We start from the raw sequence: 17,654 nt of genomic DNA, 5'->3' as shown, positions 1-17,654 counted from the left end.
AGGGCCTGGATTGGATCCTCCCTCTGTCCCTGCCACCCGCTCAGCCCCGCTGAGGAAAATGGGGAAGTTCTGGGGTTCTCCAAGGAAATATTCCCTGGATAAAGACCAGTTTTATCCAGGAACAGAGAAATCATCAGGAATGCGGTGGTTATGGGATGCTCCAAGGAAATATTCCCTGGATAAAGATGAGTTTTATCCAGAAATGCAGAAATTAGCAGGAATGGGGCAGTTCTGGGGCGTTCCAAGGGAAAATTCCCTGGATAAAATCCAGTGGCTCTCACCTGGGTGGGCAGAGCTTAGAAAGGGAATTTGAAGCTTTGGAATTTGTTGGTTCCATCCTGAGTTTTGGAATTTTTCTGCTCTGTCCTGCCCTTGCTCAGGGAAGGAGGAGTCTCCAAGGAAAAAGTTTGGGATTTGTTTGAGAAATCTGGGAAGATGAAACGGCCACATTCCCAGGACGTTCCAGGGGCTCTGATTTTATCTGGGAGCGCTGGGCAGGAATTTCTGGATTTGTTTTCCGTGTGGGAGAGGATTTCCTGTGGGGTTGTAATTTACTGGTCTGGGCAGCACCAACCTTCCAAATCCCATCAGAACTTCATTTACAGGGAGAAAAACCCGGATATTCAGGCAGAATTCCTTCATTTCTTTGCTTCCTGGGAGCCGTGGAATTCCCTGTTTCCCACAGTTTTTAGCTGGAATAAAAGCAGCTGAACTGGGAGGATTCCCATTGAGAAAATCAGATCTTAAGAAAAAAAAAAATCAGATTTTATTTGAATTTAAACAGCGAAACCTGTGAGGAGACTCCTAAAAAAAAAAAAAACAAGGAAAAAACCTCTGGCATTTCTCTTTATCCCTTGGGTTTTGTTTGGCCTTCCCAAAGTATCCCTAAAATCTCCCAGGATCCTCTCAGGGCTTGGATTCCATTTCAGTTTTGTCAGATCTTGTCAGGGAGTTCTGGATTCCTTCCTGCCCCGGAGGGAATTCCTTTCCAACCTCATTTCCCGCTTTTTCCGTGTTGTTGGGTGACTTCTGCTCCAGCTTTTCCCTTTCCCCTCCCTCTTCCCAACACCCCTTCGTTCCTATCCAAGATAATTTTTGCGTAATTCCAGAGATTCCGGCTCGGAATGAACTCTGCTGGAAGTTTAAATGTTCCGTAATCCCCGTCCCCCCCTCTCCCTTTTCCTTTTTTCCTTTTAATCCCGAGCTGAAAGAAACCGGGCTGGGTTATTACGGATTAAAAAAGAGGAGGATTTATCCCTCGGCTTATCGGGATCACCATTCCCACTTAATGAGATCGGAGGAGGGGGATTATCCATGGAAAAAACAGGGATGAGTTTGGGTGGGCAGAAATTCCCGACAACGCCTCCTCAGGTTCCTTTGGATCTCATCCCTGTTTTCCTCAGGGATGGAGCACGGAGGGAGCATCCAAAGGGCACAGGAGAGAGGGAATAATGGAGATTTTTCCCCTCCAAAGGAAAATTCAGGAATTTTTTTTTCCTGGCATTTTGCTCTGCCTGCAAGCCTAAAGCAGGGGGTTGGTGCATTCCCAGTTTTCCAGAGGGGCATCCAAAGGGAATTTTGCTCAGTGCAGGCTTGGGAAAAGATAAATCCATCCTGGATTCCGGGATGCTCCTTTCCCACCTCTGGAAGCAAACCTGGATCCTCGCAGGGAGTGGGAAAACAGGAGCACAACCCCCGGGGTTGGAGCAAGGTGAAGCCGGAGGTTCATTGGAATTCCTGGCAGGTTTTCCGACACTTTCTGCCTCCTTGGCAGCGGAATTCTGCTCCTTTTCCCAGGGACAGTCGGAATCTGATCCTGCGGCTCTGTCAGCCCGAATCCCAAATTCCTCCTGAAATCTCCTGGCACGGATAGGCCGGGCTGGCAGCTCCAGTGGGAGCCGGGAGGGAGGAGAGGTTCTCCTTGGATCTGTGGAAAATGCACCAAAATTCCCTTTTTCCCTCTGAATTTTTCCATTTTCCTGGTTATCCCAAGAATCCCAGAGTTGAAAGAGCTGCAGGAATAATTTGGATTGGAAAATTAAAGCTCATCCCATTCCACAGGCAGGGACAACTTTCCCTATCCCAAGTTGCTCCAGGCTGGCCTTGGACACTTCCAGGGATGGGGCGGCCACAAATTCTCTGGAAATCCTGGGAATTCCGAGGCCGGGAATGTCCGAGGGTGGGAGAAGGATCCTCTTGGATCCGGCCGCTCTCCAGGGTGCTGAAGCCCCTCCTGGGGATTTGGGAACTCTGCGTTCCCTTCTCCCTGTTCCCACTCGAATCCAGGATCGAAAGGGAAATCAGGGAACAACAAAATGCAGGAAATGTGGGAATTCCCCCGTTTTCCATCCCCAGCGTGGTTTTTTAGCTGGAATTTGGATGTCGGGTGGTCTCAGTGATTTAGGACAGATTTTAAACCCCACCTGGGTAAAGCCCGGCTCAGCTGGGCTGAGGTGACCTCCTGAGGTAATTCCAGCTGGAATTGTTTGGGGATCCGGCTGCCTCCGGGATTTTTGGGAGCAGGGAGCAAGATCCGCTCCCTCCTCGAGTGGCCTTGGGGATTTTTCTCCTGGACAAATCTTGGCTGCCCTTCCTTGTAGGAGCAGCTTTTATTGGATATTCCCAGCACTTTCTTTGGATATTCTCAGCAGTTTTTATTGGATATTCCCAGCACTTTCTTTGGATATTCTCAGCAGCTTTTATTGGATATTCCCAGCACTTTCTTTGGATATTCTCAGCAGTTTTTGTTGGACATTCCCGGCAGTTTTTATTGGATATTCAGAGCAAGTTTTATTGGATATTCACAGTGGTTCTATTGGATATTCCCAATAGTTTTTGGTGGAAATTCAGAGCAGGTTTCGTTGGATATTCGGAGCAGATTTTTTGGATACTCTCAGCAGTTTTTTTTTTTTTTTTCCTCCAGGTATTCCTGGCAGGTTTTATTGGATATTCCCAGCAATTTTATTGGATATTTCAGCCTTCACTTTTCTCCTGGGTGAAGATCAGCCATTCCCACAGGCCCTTCCCATTCCCACAGGCCCTTCCCATTCCCACAGGCCCTTCCCAATCCCACAGGCCCTTCCCATTCCCACAGGCCCTTCCCAATCCCACAGGCTCTTCCCTTTGGATTTTGTTTGCCCATCCCAAAATATTCCCTTGGATTTTAAACCCAGCCGGATCCACCCGGGGCTCAGACTCCGTTACAATCTTTGTCAGATCTTGTCAGGCAGGTCTGGATTTCTCCCAGCCCCAGAGGGAATTCCTTTCCAACCTCATTTCCCGTGCTGTCGGATGACTCCTGCTCCATCTTTTCCATATTTTCCCCCTCTTCCCAAAGCCCCCTCACCCCTTTCCAGGCTTTCCCAGATGGTGACACCGCCAGCCCCTCTGGATTTGCGGACACAGCCGCGTTTGTGGCGGCCGGGATCGCTCCCGATCCCGCTCCGTGCGGGATAAAGGCGCCTCTGTGAGCCCGATGGAGTGCAGGGCCCAGGGGACGCTCCCGTCCCTGCTGTCCCCCCGGTGGTGTCACATTCCTGAAATCTGGCTTTGACATTCCCAGCAGACCCCAGCAGACACAAAGGCTCCTTGTGGGGGTCTCCTTTGGGATGGGGCTGAGGCAATCCCAGCTGGAGCGGGAGGAGGGGAGGGACAGGACGGGGCTTTGTGCCACCCGCACGTGCCAGGACACTCGGGGACCTCCTCTGGGGACACTTGGGACAGGCCGGGGACCTTGGGAATGGGCAGCCTGGAGAGGGGAATGTTCTGTGGGGATATCGGGATTTGGTTTGGGTGGAGAGTTCAGGATTCAGTTTGTGTGGAGACCTCAGGATCTGATTTTTATGGAAACCTCAGGATTTGATTTTTATGGAAACCTTGGGATTTGATTTGTGTGGAGACCTCAGAATTTGATTTTTTTGGAAATCTCAGGATTTGATTTGTGTGGAGACCTCAGGATTTGATTTTTATGGAAATCTCAGGTTTTGATCTTTATGGAAATCTCAGGATTTGATTTGTATGGGGATCTCAGGATTTGATTTTTATAGAAATCTCAGGTTTTGATTCGTGTGGAACCCTCAGGATCTGAAGGAGTTCCAAGGAAGGAAAAGGGAATCTGTGGCTGGAATTTGGATGACAGGACAAGGGGATGGGTTCAGGCGGAAGAAGGGGAATGTCGTGTGGGATATTGGGAAGAATTCTTCCCTGTGAGGGTGGGGAGGCCCTGGGATGGAATTCCCAGAGAATTCCCATGGCTGGCCCATCCTTGGAAGTGTCCCAGGCCAGACTGGAACCACCTGGGATAGTGGAAGGTGTCCCTGTGGTGGCACTGGGGGATCTTTAATCTCCTTCCCCACCCAAACATTCCATGATTCTGTAATTCCACCTCAAATCCACTCAACAAATTGATTTCCCCATTTCCTTCTTCCCCTCTATCTGGAAAATGTCAATTCTAACATAAAATCTTCAATTCTAACATAAAAACGTCAATTCTATCATAAAAACTCCAATTCTAACATAAAACCCCAACCTTCCTGTCAAAACTCAGTGCTCCCCCCGAATTCCCAGAAAAGCTGGAATTCGCCTGAACCCATCCAATCTTTTTTTTTTTTACATCCAACACCCATTTCAGAGGGTGCATTTTCCCCGAATGTCCTTCAAAATCTGATTTTGCGCATCCCAGGCTGTCCTTTCCTGCTGACAGCTCCGGGATCCAGCTGCCAGAGCTCCCGGGGGATTTATTCCCGGCCATCCCAGCAGCTGGGACCAGCCGGGGGATTTTTGGTTGACCTCGTCTGAATGGCGCTGGCGCCGGTGACAGCTGCGAGGCTGAGCTGGCCCCGGCCCAGGGCAGCAGGCTGCTCCCAAATGTTTGATTCCAAGGATTTCGACTCCTTTGTCTCCCCTTTTCCAGCCTTTGTGGACAGGCCTGGGCTTGGGATGGGGGTGGGAATGATTCCCTGGCTGAGCTGGGGGGAATTTGGGGTTTTCTGAGCGTTCCTGGCAGGATTTTGACCCGAATCCCGGATTTGGGATGGAGCTGGGAATGGACACTTCCTGGGAATTCCCATCCATGGATGATTCTCAGAATTCCTCTTCCAAACCAGAGCAAGGTGAAAAACAGGGATATCCAGGATCATCCAGGGATGAAACCCTCCAGGAGGCAAAACAAACCCCTCCTTCCCAAGGGAAAAGCAGCTCCCGCCCCATTGTCCGGTGGAAAGGGGGTTGGGATGGCCGGGATTGATCCCGAGCAGCTGCTGGGATGAGGGAGGGCAGATGGCACAATTATCTCTGGAATGGGATGGGGAGCGGGGAATGGGACGGGCTTTGGGATCCTCTTCCCTGGAAACCTGAGCCGGGAGAGGCTGCAGAGAGGATTTAGGAGATTTTGGGATCTTTTTCCCTGCAAACCTGAGCTGGAAGAGGCTGTGGAGGGGATTTGGGAAGCTTTGGGATCCCCTTTTCGCTGAAGGAGGGGCTTTGGGAGACTTTGGGATCCTTTTCCCTGCAAACCTGAGTCAGGAGGGGCTGAGGAGGGAATTTGGGATGTTTTGGGATCCCCTTTTCACTGAAGGAGGGGCTTTGGGAGGCTCTGGGATCCTTTTCCCACTAAACCTGAGTTGGGAGAAGCTGTGGAGGGGCTTTGGGAAGTTTTGGGATCCTTTTCCCACTAAACCTGACCCGGGAGAGGCTGCAGAGAGGATTTAGGAGATTTTGGGATCTTTTTCCCTGCAAACCTGAGCCAGGAGAGGCTGAGGAGGGGATTTGGGAAGTTTTGGGATCCCCTTTTCACTGAAGGAGGGGCTTTGGGAGGCTCTGGGTTCCTTTTCCCTGGAAACCTGAGCCGGGAGAGGCTGTGGAGGGGCTTTGGGAAGTTTTGGGATCCTTTTCCCACTAAACATGAACTGGGAGGGGCTGAGGAGGGGCTTTGGGAAGTTCTGGGATCCTTTTCCGTGGAAATATGAGCCAGGAGAGGCTGAGGAGGGGATTTGGGAAGCTTTGGGATCCCCTTTTTGCTGAAGGAGGAGCTTTGGGAGACTTTGGGATCCTTTTCCCACTAAACCTGAGCTGGGGGAAGCCGTGGAGGGGCTTTGGGAAGCTTTGGGATCCCTTTCCCTCTAAGGGAGGGGCTTTGGGAATTTTAGGATCTAATTCCCACCAACCTGAGCCGGGAGAGGCTTTGGAGAGTCCCGGTGAGATCCCCCAGCTCTGACCCCAGTTTGGGATGTGCCAATTTGGGATCTGCCAATTCGGGATGTGCCGATCCCAAATTGTGCCAATCCCAAATTAATTGTGCCACCTCGGAGCCACCCCTGCCACCCCCCTGCTATTTCTGCTCCCGATCTGTGCCACAGCGGGAGGTGTCCTCGGGATCGGGCTCCAGAGGCCATAAAACCCCCCAGGATTTGGGATTTGAGCTGCTCAGGGATAATTTTAGCCCCGTGCTCCGCTGGAGGAGAGGGAGCAGCGGGAGCGGTGCCCTGGGATGGAGCTGAGCTCTCGGATCCAGCCACATCCTTGGAATCTCATCCCAAAACTCCATCTCAGGGGATTTTGGGGGGAAAAGGATCCAAAGGGTTCCCCTGGGAGCCTGGGGAGGGATGTGGGATGTGGTTTCAAGCAGGGAAAGATGAAATGGGAATGCAGGAATAGCTGGGAATGTTGGAAGAAGAGGAGCAGGAAGTTCAAGGTGCACCAAAGTGATAATTGAGATTTCTGAAGTGTTAATTGGGATTTCCGGAGGGGGTTTGATATTCCCGATATCGGAATTGTTGGGGGTTTTTTGGCCTCTGTGAAAAAGCGGCTGCTCCGTTTTACAGCAAGAAAATTCCAGAGGGATCAGGGATCCGCATTTCCCGCACCCTCATCGCTCATCCTGGGGTTTTCCAGCTGGGAAAGAGCCCACCCCAACCAGGGAAAAAAGGGAATTTAACTGGGAATAAAATGAAAGATCCAGGCCTGGCTGTCCAGCAGAAATTCGGGAACAGATAGGGGAAGGAGGGAGCAGGGAGAGGAATCTTTGTTGGGATAATTGTTGGAAGGCGCTGACTGCAACAGAGGTGGCCGAGACTTCCCTGGAGGGTGGTGCAGGAACTTCGGGAAAGAATTCCCAGAGAAGAAAAGTGGGAATTTCCCAGTGAAGGGTGGCGGGAGATCAGGACTAATCAGGCCGGCCCAGCAGCGATAGATAAACCCGGCTTAAAAACAAAGCTCCGCTTTGTAGCTTTAAATGAGGAATCCCCCGACCCCGTCCACGGCTTCATTAGCATCTCATTAATATGCAATTCCCATTTTCTGGATTAAACGGTTGGGAGTCGGGCAGGCTGGGGGGAGGAGATGCCCCAGTGCCACCCCTGGGGACACCCTTTGGAGCAAGAATTCCCATTTTCCTGCTTCCCAGGGTGAATCCTCCAAGGATTCCCATTTTCCTGCTTCCCAAGGCGAATCCTCCAAGAATTCCCATTTTCCTGCTTCCCAAGGTGAATCCTCCAAGAATTCCCATTTTCCTGCTTCCCAAGGTGAATCCTCCAAGAATTCCCATTTTTTTTGCTTCCCAAGGATTCCCATTTTCCTGCTTCCCAAGGTGAATCCCCCAAGAATTCCCATTTTCCTGCTTCCCAGGGTGAATCCTCCAAGAATTCCCTTTTTTTTTGCTTCCCAAGGATTCCCGTTTTCCTGCTTCCCAAGGTGAATCCTCCAAGGATTCCCATTTTTTTTGCTTCCCAAGAATTCCCATTTTCCTGCTTCCCAAGGCAAATCCTCCAAGGATTCCCATTTTTTTGCTTCCCAAGGATTCCCATTTTCCTGCTTCCCAAGGTGAACCCTCCAAGAATTCCCATTTTCCTGCTTCCCAAGGTGAACCCTCCAAGAATTCCCATTTTCCTGCTTCCCAAGGTGAATCCTCCAAGAATTCCCATTTTCCTGCTTCCCAAGGATTCACCGTTTTCCTGGCTTGGGTGTATCCAAACCCTGATTTTTGGGAGTGAACACAGCAACATTCCCTGTTTTCCACCTCCCACATCCCAATGTGGAATTAACACCGTGCCAAAGGAAATGTTCTTTTTTTCCACCACCAAAATTCCCTCTTTAGCAGCGATTCTGAGAGCTTGGAGCTTCCAGGAGCCGCTCCCGAGGTTTTGGCTTTTCCCTGAATCCCATCCCAGCTCCCTCCATCTCCAGGAGCCCCCAGACCCTCCCTCCCCCACCTCAACCCCCTTTCGGTTTCACTTTAAACCTTCATTAAACCCCCGGGATAATTCCAGCCTGGCTGATCCCGGATTTTCTGGGATTGGGCGATGCCCACCGGGCACGGCGGAGAGATTTCCAACAGCTGGAAAATTGGAATGGGGCCGGGAGGGACAGGATGGGACAGGGTGAGGAGCAAAGCTCGGGATTTGAAACCACCAAAGCCCGTCCCTGCCCATGGATTTGTTCCCTCTCCCGGTTTTCCCTGGATCCGCTGGAATTAAAACCCGCTGCAGCCTCTTGGAGAGGGAACATGAAAGAGAGGCAAGATCTGAGCGGGATTTAATTTTATTCCCTGAAGCAGCTCCTGGGATGTTCCAAAGGAAAAACGGGATGTTGGAGAGGAGCTGAGTGTTCTGGCCATTCCAGGATTTCCCAGGGAGAGGAGGAGGAGGAGGAGGGAAGAGCAGAATTCCCTGGGGTGGCCACGGTGGCACCTCCCAGACCCCTCCAGGTCTCTCTGCCCAGTGCTGGATTTATTTAATTTATTTAATCCTTCACAAGGATTTTGGGATTTCCCAGTGCCCAGGAATTCCTGCCTGGAGGGGCCTCAGCTTCCCAATTTCCCGGGTTTGGCTTCGGCTCTGCGGGGCTGGAGCTGTGGTGACCCAGGGACATCTCCTGGTGGTGGCCCCGGGATCTTCCCTGGAGAGAGACGTCCCCAGGATTTTCCCTGATTCTGGAGACGTCCCCAGGATTTTCCCTGATTCTGGAGTCTGGAGATGTCCCCAGGATTTTCCCTGATTCTGGAGTCTGGAGATGTCCCCAGGATTTTCCCTGATTCTGGAGACATCCCCAGGATTTTCCCTGATTCTGGAGTCTGGAGATGTCCCCAGGATTTTCCCTGATTCTGGAGTCTGGAGATGTCCCCAGGATTTTCCCTGATTCTGGAGACATCCCCAGGATTTTCCCTGATTCTGGAGTCTGGAGACGTCCCCAGGATTTTCCCTGGTTCTGGAGTCTGGAGATGTCCCCAGGATTTTCCCTGGTTCTGGAGTCTGGAGATGCTCCCAGAGCCTTCCCTGACTCTGGAGAGTGGAAATGTCCCCAGAAAATTCCTCCCGGCCCTGGAGACATCCCAGGAATTTCTCCTGGGGGTAATAAAGGAAAGAAAAAAGGGAAATAAAGGGAAGAACAAGAGAAAATAAATGGAAGAATAAGGGCAAATAAAGGGAAGAACAAGGGGAAATAAAGGGAAGAACAAAGGGGAAATAAAGGGAAGAACAAAGGGAAATAAAGGGAAGAACAAAGGGAAATAAAGGGAAGAACAAAGGGAAATAATGGGAAGAACAAGAGGAAATAAAAGGAAGAACAAGGGGAAATAAAGGGAAGAACAAGGGGAAATAAAGGGAATAATAAAGAGGGAAAAAGGGAAGAATAAAGAGGGAAAAAGGGAAGAATCTTCCAGCACTCAAGGCTGAACGCGGCAAAACCTTCCCGTATTTTACGTAGAGCATTTAAAATTCCCAAAAATCTGACTTTATAATATATAAAACATTGTAAAACACGGAACAGGGAACAAAAGGAAGCTGCATCTGGGAACAGAACGCCGCCACCCCCTCCCTGCTGGCGCTGGGGACACGGGGACAGGCCCGGGCTGGCACTCGGGCACGGGCAGGGCACAGAGTGGGCAGTGTCCGCCGCCACGGCTCCATTGTTCCCGCGGGAAAAGGCGGGGAAAAAAAAGGGGGAAAGGAGGGAAAGACGGAGAAAGTTGGAATTGCGGATTGGGGCTGTGGGGATTCTCCGGGATGGAGGGGTTGGGACATCCCGGATTGTCTGCAGGGAGAGCAGGGAGAGGGAAATGGGGATTTTTTTGGGATGTGGAGGGTTCAGGGCGTCCTTTTGGGGATGTGGAAATTCTTAGAGGGAAATGGGGATTTCTTGGGGTTTGGAGGACTCAGGGTGTTCTTTCCGGGATGTGGGAAATCTTAGCGGGAAACAGGGAATTTTTTGGGATGTGGGAAGCTCAGGGCATCCTTTTGGAGATGTGGAAAATCTTAGAGGGAAAGGGGAATTTTTTGAGATGTGGGGAGCTCAGGGTGTTCTTTCCAGGATGCTCCACATTCCCGCATTATCCTGGGGAAGGCAGGGAAAATTTGGAAATTTTTTGGGGGGATTTCCCCATTTTCCCAGATCCTGTTCCTGAGCTGTGCCAAAGGTGGGATCCTTCCTCCTCTCCTGAATTTTTCATGGAAAACCCTCTCAGTATTTTACTAAATTTGGATTCCAGCTCCAATTCCGATGTCCAGAATTCAAGGAATTTGCTGATCCAACCCTCATTCCCAATCCCTGCTCTTTGTTTCCCTCAGCTGCGGGGTTTTAATGGATTTTCACACTTTTTCCATTGAATATTCCCAGCAGGAAACTTTGGTGGATTGGAGATGAGGTGGGAGGAGCTAAATATCAAAATTTCCCTTTCCTTTGTTTTTTTTCCCTTCGTCTTTAAACTCTGTGATTTTCCAGTGGATTTTCCCTCCCACTCCCAGTGGTGTCAGCAAGGGGAGATTTGTGTTTCCAAGGATTTGCAGGACACGGATTCCACCTTTTCCAGGGATTTTGGAAAGTTTTGGTGGATAAAAACCCCTCACTTCATTAATCCCTGGCTCAATCCATCCCCCCATCCTTCAGCCTTTTCCAAGGAAACCCTAAATTCCAACCCAGCCTTTATAATTCCTCCAAATCCCTTTTATTTTTATGGAATTTTTTTTTAACCACGGCATCCCTGGGCTCCCTCCTGAGCTGGGCTTGTGCCAACTTCATTATCCCGGAGCCAAAAGCTTCTCCCAATTAATTCATTCCCATCCCGGAGGCAGATGGAGAGGTGGTGACACCGGGATTTGACGACTGAGTGACAGAGGGTGACAATTCCACGGAAAAGTTGTAAGAAATGCCAGGGAATGGTGAGAAAAAGCAGGGAACGGTGGGAAACAGCAGGGAAGGGCGTTGCCCTCCTCATTTACAGCTTCAGGGGATGAATAAATCCGGGATTTTGTCACATTCCTGCGGAAAATGTCCTCCAGGGCTGTTACAGTTTCTGGGAAAAGCAGGAGGAACGAGACCACCAAACTCTGCCAGGAGCATGGGACACACCCGGAGTGTCAATTCCAGGTCACCAGCTGAGTTTTTTGGGAAGGAACTTCCATGGAAGTGTCCAAGATCAAATGTCGGTTCCCACTGGGATCAGTCGGTTCCCACTGGGATAAATCAGTTCTTACTAGGATCAATCAGATCCTGCTGGGATAAATCAGATCCCACTGGGATAAATCAGATCCCACTGGAATCAGTTGATCCTCACTGGGATAAATCAGCTCCCACTGGGATAAATCAGATCCCACTGGAATCAGTTGATCCTCACTGGGATAAATCAGTTCTCACTAGGATCAATCAGATCCTGCTGGGATAAATCATTTCCCACTGTTATTGGTTGGTTCTCACTAGGATAAATCAGTTCCCACTGGGATAAATCAGCTTCCATTGGGATAAATCAGTTCCCATTGGGATAAATCAGTTCCCATTGGGATAAATCAGTTCCCATTGGGATTGGTCAGTTCCCATTGGGATAAATCAGATCCCACTGGAACCAGTCGATCCTCACTGGGATAAATCAGTTCCCACTGGGATAAATCAGTTCCTGCTGGGATAAATCAGTTCCCACTGGGATAAATCAGTTCCCACTGGGATAAATCAGTTCCTGCTGGGATAAAACAGATCCTACTGGGATAAATCAGTTCCCACTGGGATAAATCAGTTCCCACTGGGATTGGTCAGTTCTCACTGGGATAAATCAGTTCCCACTGGGATCAGTCAGTTCCTGCTGGGATAAATCAGCTCCCACTGGGATTGGTCAGTTCCCACTGGGATTGGTCAGTTCCCACTGGGATAAATCAGCTCCCACTGGGATTGGTCAGTTCTCACTGGGATAAATCAGCTCCCACTGGGATCGGTCAGTTCCTGCTGGGATAAATCAGATCCCCCTGGGAGAGAGCCGGGTCTGGGATCCAAGGTTGGGCTCAGGATCTGCTGTTCCTGCGTCTGAGGGTTCCTCTCACACACGAGAACAATTCCAGGAATTCCAGGTGTCCCAGCTCCCCAGGGTGGGTTTTCCCATGGGAACATCCATCCCTGGCTGTGGGTTGTGTCCAGCAGGGAGGGGAATTCCGGCCAAACCCTCTCCCAGCTCCCTGTGACTGGAGAAATGCGGAGCTTTCCTCTCTCTGGGTGCTGTATCCATCATTTTATTCCCAAAACCGTGGAATATCCTGAGCAGGAAGGGACTCCCGGGCACCCCAAAAATCCCGGGGACCCCCAAAATCCCCCATTCCCATCCTCGGAGGGGCTCAGACTGCTCCAGGCCCGGCTCCAGAGCCTCCTCCGGCAGCAGGAGCGGAGGTGGGAGCCGGGCAGCTTTTCCAGAGGCTCCGGATCCATCCCACGGCTGTTTTTCCACCCGATTAACCCTTGGCTGACCCCAGGGCCAGATGCCACCAGGGCGGGGTGGCCCAGGGACACTCCGGGGACAGGCGCAGCCCGTGTCCCGCTGTGCCACCAGCTCCGCGGGTTTGCTGGGAGCAGCGTGGGAGGGGTGGCCCTGGAAATGAGGTGACAATGGCAGTGTCACCTGCCCTGAGCTGCCGGGGGGGTGGGATGGGATTCGCTGGAATGGGATTTGTTGCTCCACCAGGAATGGGACCGGAGTGTCCCTGAGTCACCACCCCACAAATTCTTCGGGATTTTCTTTTGGGATCCCTGGAAAAACGGTGCTGGAGCAGCCCGAGTGTGGGGACACAGGGAGGGTCCTGGGTGGCACCAAACTTTTCCCTTTCCCACCTGGATTTTCCTTTTTCAGTCCCTTTTTTCCCCGTCTCACTTCCTTTCTTTGTACCCCCCCCAAAACCAATCCCATCCTGATTAAGCCACAGCGTGGTTTTTTTTCCCGATTAAAAATTCCGATATCAGGAGGGCTGTGAATTATTTTCCCTCCAAAATTCCAAGGAAAACCCAGGAGTTTTCATCCTAACCCATTCCCTGAAAACCCCACCATTCCCAAGGCACGGAATCCTCCATCCCCCTTTGTTTTCAACAAGGTAATTCCAAAGAATTGGGATTTTTTTTTTCTGCCGGGGAAGGAAAAGCTGCTGGAAAACAGCGGGAGAGGGGGATGGAAAATCTAAGGGAAGCTGTGGGAGGGTGGGACGATGATTAGCGGGATTGGATGTCCCGGTGTCCCACAGGATCAGCTGCCGTGGGGACAATTCCCAGCTGGCACAGGGATATTGGGATGGTTCCAGGCATGTCCAGGTCTTCCATGGAAAATTTTCTGATTCTCTTTATTTTTTTTTTCCTTTTTTTCCCCTGGATTGGGAAGGTTAAATGGCGTTTTCTGCCGTGATCCCAGTTTATTTTGGGCTGGCATCCGATCCTTTCTATGCAGGAAAAAAAAAGCTGGAAAAACGCTGATTTTTGGGAAAAACTCCTCCCTTGTCATTTCCCCCTGACTCCAGCACCCCCAGCTCGGGATGCCCCCGATCCCCGCGGCAGCTCCAGCCCCTGTGCCGGGAGAATCCTGGCGGGAGCAGCCGGGACAATGCGGGGCTGTGTTCTCCAGCGCCCACCTACACGCGCAGGAATTGTTCCCGTGGATTGTTCCCGTGGATTGTTCCCAGGGATTGTTCCCGCTGCCCACATCTGCTCCGGACAAAGGGGCCCTGGAGGAGCCTGGAGGAGCCTGGAGGAGCCTGGCATTTTCCAGGGCATGAATTCCCCGTGTGGTTTTCCTCGCTCCCGGCCAGCGCTTGCTCCGTGCAATCCTCTGGATCATCCAGGCAGGGCATTCCCGAGGGATTCTGCCCATGGGTTCAGGCCAGAGGTTTCGTGCCACTTTTACAGCTCAGGAATTGTCTGGAGTTTCGTTTCTTCCTGATATTCCCGGATTTTTTCCCATTGCAGTGTGGCTTTGGAATTAGGGATGGTATGGAAATGACACGGACTCTCAGGCTTGTAGCAAAATGAGAGCGACCTTTATTCTTCCAAATCTTTAAATCTTTAAATCTTCCTTTTTAGACAGTTCCAAAAGAATAAAGTTCCATTGGTTAGTGCTTTCCTCACTTTCCAGGCCCAAACTGTTCCTGTTTGGACCCTTTTTAACCCCTACTGCCTCTGTCTCCTAAAATATTCCTGCTTGGAATGGATTTAAAGCTTTTCATTCTCCTTTTGGGATCTGCATTTGGTACCGGAGGGATAAAAAGTGTCTGGGTGGAAAATAGGATCCTGGGAGCTTGGATGGGATCTGGGACATCTGGATCCTGGCTGGGAACGGGATTGTTCCGAGAGAAATTGGGAAAGATCCCAGTCCTAGAATTCTGCTGGATCAACGCCAAGATTTTTGGGACAACAGAGGGGCTCCGGACCCCTGAGCTCATCCTGATGCCCTGAGGGATTGGATATTCCTCAGTATCTTTTATGGATAAAATACAATTATTATTATTAATTTAACAGCAAATCCACCTTTTTATCCCACCCCACAGGCCCCATTTGGATCCCTCTGCTCCCAGGAATTTTCTCTTGGTCCCTGGGCTCTCGCTCCAGGACCGGAGCCCAAACAACTCCATAAATCCTTCCAGAGGACAATCCCGGGCTCAGGAGAGCTGTTCCCTTGCATTCCCCAAATCCTGGACGCCATCCCTGGCCCCATTCCCACCTGTTTTTTTGAGTGGAAACACAATGTTCCCGAAGTTTCCAAAGGCAGAGAAAACACCAGGATTGGCTCAGGGATGTGACTTTGGGGTCGGGGTTTGTTTTCCAGCTGAGGATCCCTCTGCACGTGCCACCCCAGGGGACACCCCAAAGTCACCCCAAGGGACATCCCGAGGTCCTGAGGCCACCCAGGGAAGCTCCAAGATGATCCCGAGGAGAGTCCAGGTCACCTGTGCCGGAATTGCCTTCGTCCTCTGCCTCCAGCACCTCGGCAGTGCCATCGAGGTCCCCCTGGACTGTGAGTTTGGGATTTGTCCTCCTCAGTTCCTTTCCAAAAATTCCTGGCTGGGATAGGGAGGAGGTGGGATGAAGGTGGGAAAATCTCAGGTGGATTTTCTCCTCCCCATTTTGGGTTTTCTCCTCCCCATTTTGGGGTTTTCTCCTCCCCATTTTGGGGTTTTCTCCTCCCCATTTTGGGGTTTTCTCCTCCCCATTTTGGGGTTTTCTCCTCCCCATTTTGGGTTTTCTCCTCCCCATCTTGGGGTTTTCTCCTCCCCATTTTGGGTTTTCTCCTCCCCATTTTGGGTTTTCTCCTCCGCATTTTGGGTTTTCTCCTCCGCATTTTGGGTTTTCTCCTCCGCATTTTGGGATTTTCTCCTCCACATTTTGGGATTTTCTCCTCCACAACTGCATTTTCCTCTCTGCAACTGGGTTTTCTTCTCCACGTTTGGATTTTCTTACCCACAGTAGGATCTTCTTCTCCACATTTGTGGTTTCTTCTCCACATTTGGATTTTCTTCTCTACATTTGCACTTTCTTCTCCAAATTTGGGGTTTCTCCTCCACAATTGGAAGGAAAAGGATTTTTGTTTAGGGTTTCCAAGTCCTGCAAAATCTCCCTGGATTTCTTTTCCCGCTGTGCTGGGAACGGGGCTGCTCCTGAACTAACCCCATCTCTTTTTCCCTCCATGCTTTCCCTTTGGGAATAACAGCAAATATCCAGAGTCAGTGTGAGTATCCCCTTCCCTCCCTCCCTGGCCGTGTCCTTGTCCCCAAAACCGCCCTGAGGGCCCTCAGCAGGGGCTGGTGGTGGCACAAGGGGGATGTGGCTCCTTTTGTGCCACTTTTCCTGCACATCCAGGTTGGGAAAGGCTGGAGAAATTTGGGAAGAGCTCCCAGCCCTCGATGCTGTCCCCGGAGCAGGAGCCAGGCCGTGTTTGCCATGGAAAAGTTTTTCCTGCAGGGTTTGGGTTTGGAGAAGGGCAGGAATCCCCTGTGCCAGGCTCAGCCCCACATCCTGGGAGTATCCCTGGGTCTCAGGGGATGAGGAAACAGCCTCGGAATTTCATCCCTGGAGATGGGATCTGCAGTTTGGAGATCAGGGCTGGGTCCTATTCCGGCCATGGGGTCCCTGTGTCCCTTTTTCCATCCCTGCCCTCTGAAATTCCAGGTCTGAGCTCCTTTGGGACCATCCTGGGGGGTTGGAGCCTCTCCCCAGCACCAGGAATGTTCCAGGATCCCTGTCCCAGCCCCTCTGAACTGCAGATCCAGGATGAATTCCCACTGGATTCACCCTGTGGGAACACGAGGCTGGGACTGGGACATTCCCTAATGAGACCAAGACACGGAGAGGGAATTGGGGATTTTTGGTAGCTAAAGGAAGTCTGGCTGCTGTGATGCTCCAAGAGGTGATGAATTCAGGGAATTCACAGGAATTCCCTCAGGATTCAACCTCCAAACCTCACTTCCACATGGTGGAAGGAGCCGAGATCCCAGCAGGAATTGGGGTATGGCACAGAGGGGTCTCCCCCGGCTCCTCACGGATTCCCCTTCCCCTGCAGTGCCGCAGCCCCCCACGATCACCAAGCAATCCATCAAGGATTACATCGTGGATCCCAGGGACAACATCTTCATCGAGTGCGAAGCCAAAGGCAATCCCGTCCCCACGTGAGTGCATTCCCGGCGCTCCTCTGGCATTCCCGGCGCTCCTCCGGCTTTCCCTGCGCTCCTCCGGCTTTCCCTGGGCTCCTCCGGCATTCCCGGCGCTCCTCCGGCATTCCCGGCGCTCCTCCGGTTTTCCCTGCGCTCCTCCGGCTTTCCCTGCACTCTTCCTGCGTTCCCGGCGCTCCTCCGGCATTCCCGGTGCTCCTCCGGCATTCCCAGCTCTCCTCCCGCATTCCCGGTGCTCCGGAGCTGCTCCAGCTCTCCCACCCTCCCTCCCCAGCCCGTCCCACAGCACAGGTAAGGGTCTCACCCGGGAATGGTTCCAAACCCAGCCTTTCCTCGCCGTTCCAGCTTTTCCTGGACGAGGAACGGGAAGTTCTTCAACGTGGCCAAGGATCCCAAAGTGTCCATGAGGAGGAGGTCGGGGACTTTGGTCATCGACTTCCACAGCGGGGGCCGGCCCGAGGACTACGAGGGCGAGTACCAGTGCTTCGCCAGGAATGACTACGGAACGGCCCTTTCCAGCAAAATCCACCTCCAGGTTTCCAGTGAGTGATTCCCGGGAGGCACAGCAGGGCCACGGGGGGTTCTGGGGGGAAATCCAACTCTCAAATGGCTCCAGGTGTGTCCAGGTGTGTCCAGGTGTGTCCAGGTGTGTCCAGGAGACAGGGAAGGAGTGGGGTTGTGACTGGAGCTGATGGGGAATGGCTTGGGATGGAAGGGATGGATTTGAGGGTGTGGAAATGAAGATGTGGAACTGAGGATACG

At 51.7% G+C, this 17,654-nt stretch overlaps 1 protein-coding gene across 2 annotated transcripts in view; it reads left to right on the top strand.

Annotated features, from left to right (window-relative positions):
* NFASC (neurofascin) overlaps positions 1-17,654 on the top strand; it is an 86,868-nt gene that overhangs the window by 2,770 nt on the left and 66,444 nt on the right. For both annotated transcript variants that reach the window (XM_063418284.1, XM_063418285.1), the window contains exons 2-4: positions 15,053-15,241; positions 16,784-16,889; positions 17,238-17,434. In XM_063418284.1, the coding sequence (XP_063274354.1) occupies positions 15,148-15,241; positions 16,784-16,889; positions 17,238-17,434 (397 nt within the window). In that variant the 5' untranslated portion in view covers positions 15,053-15,147. The remainder of the gene's footprint in view (positions 1-15,052; positions 15,242-16,783; positions 16,890-17,237; positions 17,435-17,654) is intronic.

This window comes from Prinia subflava, chromosome 23, assembly GCF_021018805.1.
Source record: "Prinia subflava isolate CZ2003 ecotype Zambia chromosome 23, Cam_Psub_1.2, whole genome shotgun sequence".
Classification (NCBI taxonomy): Eukaryota; Metazoa; Chordata; class Aves; order Passeriformes; family Cisticolidae; genus Prinia; species Prinia subflava.
The sequence above is the reverse complement of the archived record's forward strand: the minus strand, read 5'-3'. Positions and strand labels throughout refer to the sequence as shown.